We start from the raw sequence: 2,124 nt of genomic DNA on the forward strand, positions 1-2,124 counted from the left end.
TCACGCTGCTAACTTCAAGATCGACAGTTCAAAACTACCAGCTGTTCTGCGGGAGAAAGATGAGATTTTCTGCTCCCGTAAAGATTTGCAGCCTCGGAAACCCTGTGCAGGGTCACTATGAGTCGGAACTGACTCCACGGTACTTAACAACAACAACAAAAATTTATAGCCTTGGAAACCCTATATAGGGTCACTATGAGTCAGAACCAATTAGACAGCAAGCAATCAGCCAACCTATAACAATTAAATATTTACTTAAAAAGCATGCATAAAAGTGAGCCCTTGGTTGGAAACATGCTGAAAAATTAAACTGATGCACCTGTAGATAACAGAATTTAAGGCCCTTCTCTCAAGAAAAATTAGCTCCTCTTGCTCAACAATCTAAATTGTAAACGGTTGAAATACTAAATAGTAGGATGTAGTTATTAAAAATACACACAATGCAAGTACTACATAATCCCAGGTAATCAATTACACAACAGACTCTGGATCACAGCCAGTCCTGAAGAAGTACAATAATATCCCTATAAGGCAGAAGGCTGGTCTACAGCTTTATCTCCCCCTCCTAGTCTCCCCAGCATGAGCCTCACAGTTCTCTGTACAAAGAGCACCAGGTTAAAGGTCAAACTTGCTCCAAGCTGCAGTCAAAGGAATCCAGAAACAGCAAACTCAGATTAAGTGACATTTGCAAAAGCTACCAAAACGATGGTTATTGTTTCTTTGTAACAAGAAAAAGAAAGTAGTGGGAGGTAGTAAAGGAGAGCAGGTAAATTGTTTTAACATTTTAAAAACTCATAAAACTTAAAAACATTTTAAAAACTTTTAAAATTCCCGTTTGAACGGAGCAAGCAGGAAACACATTATGGGAGCACACATAGTATCATCTTTTCTCTGCACAAGAATCTCGGCTCAAAGAGTCAACCACCAACCTTTCCATGGAAGAAACAGGTGGCAATGTGCTTCCATAAAGAATACACCTTGGAAACCCTATGGGGCAGTTCCAGCCGATGCTCTCGGATCGCAGTGTGTCATGTTGGAATCAATTGTATGGAAACGAGTTTGGTTTGGTTTGGGGTTCTCAAGCACCGCCCCAAGATGCTTTCACCAACACTCTCCACTGAGCCTCATCGGCCACAGAGGCAGCTGGACTTTTCTAAATTGAGGGCCCTTAACTTTTGGGGAAGTGGATGGAGGCTGTTGAGCCTTCAGAGGCCCTGACTGAAATATTTCCAGTACACCTAGTAGGAGGGACAGCCTGAGCCAACGCCCCCACCGGTCGCTGCCAGCACTGGGTGGCCAGTAAAGCGAGCGGGATGCGCTACCCGCGCGCGGGACGCCTCACCTGGGCGATACCGGCCCCCATAAGTCCGCTGCCGATGACTGTCACATGCTTGAAGACGATTTTCTTCGCAGAGGCCGAGGCGGTGGAAGAGGAGGACACGGAGCGCACGAACTGCCTGGTCACGAAAGCCATAGTGCGGCAGCAACAGCGATAATGACAAGCCCTAGGCAGCGAAGAACTAGCAGTGAGTTGATTTCTGGGTGCCAAGACGCAAAAGGCAGCACCTCCCCGCGCGCCGGGGGAGACTGAGACGTCACCTCCTGATGGGGCGGGGACTCGCGGTCCGCTGTGCCCAATGGTCGAGGGCGCTGAAGATGGCGTTCGAACGTAGGAGCGTTCCTTCCAGCCCACGTGAGCCGGTCCAGGCCACGGTCTTTAGCTGCGCTGGGTGTGAGGGGCGGGCTGGAGCTTAAGTTTTGTGACCTGACCTTGGAGCTGGGATGCTCGCGTTGCTGTGTTGGGCTGAGTTCAAACGTTCTTTGTAAAAAGTCATGGGCTCCTTCTGTAATGAAGTGCACTGTGTTGATTTGTAAGCTGCTTGTGCATTCCTAAAGGAGTCCTGGTGGCGCTGGAGAAGCACTGGACTGCGAACCGCAAGGTCAGAAGTTCAAATCCACCAACCACTGCGAAGGAGACAGCTGAGACTACCTGCTCCCGTGAAAATTTCCAGCCCCAGGAACCTCTGATAGGGTCTTATGAGTCGGAAGCAACTCGAGAGCAGTGGAGTTTTTTTTTTGTTTTTTTTTTTTAGTACATTCCTAAAAGAGCCCTGGTGGCCCTGT

The 2,124-nt window shown here is 48.1% G+C and overlaps 1 protein-coding gene across 1 annotated transcript in view; it reads right to left on the minus strand.

Moving 5' to 3' along the window:
• The window catches only part of HADH (hydroxyacyl-CoA dehydrogenase), a 70,594-nt gene extending 69,081 nt beyond the window's left edge, over nt 1-1,513 (minus strand). The window contains exon 1 of the mRNA XM_006869325.1: nt 1,343-1,513. Coding sequence (XP_006869387.1) covers nt 1,343-1,474 — 132 coding nt within the window. The 5' untranslated portion in view covers nt 1,475-1,513. The remainder of the gene's footprint in view (nt 1-1,342) is intronic.
• Nucleotides 1,514-2,124: the final 611 nt, after the last annotated feature.

Source organism: Chrysochloris asiatica, unplaced genomic scaffold, assembly GCF_000296735.1.
Source record: "Chrysochloris asiatica unplaced genomic scaffold, ChrAsi1.0 scaffold00129, whole genome shotgun sequence".
Taxonomy (NCBI): domain Eukaryota; kingdom Metazoa; phylum Chordata; class Mammalia; order Afrosoricida; family Chrysochloridae; genus Chrysochloris; species Chrysochloris asiatica.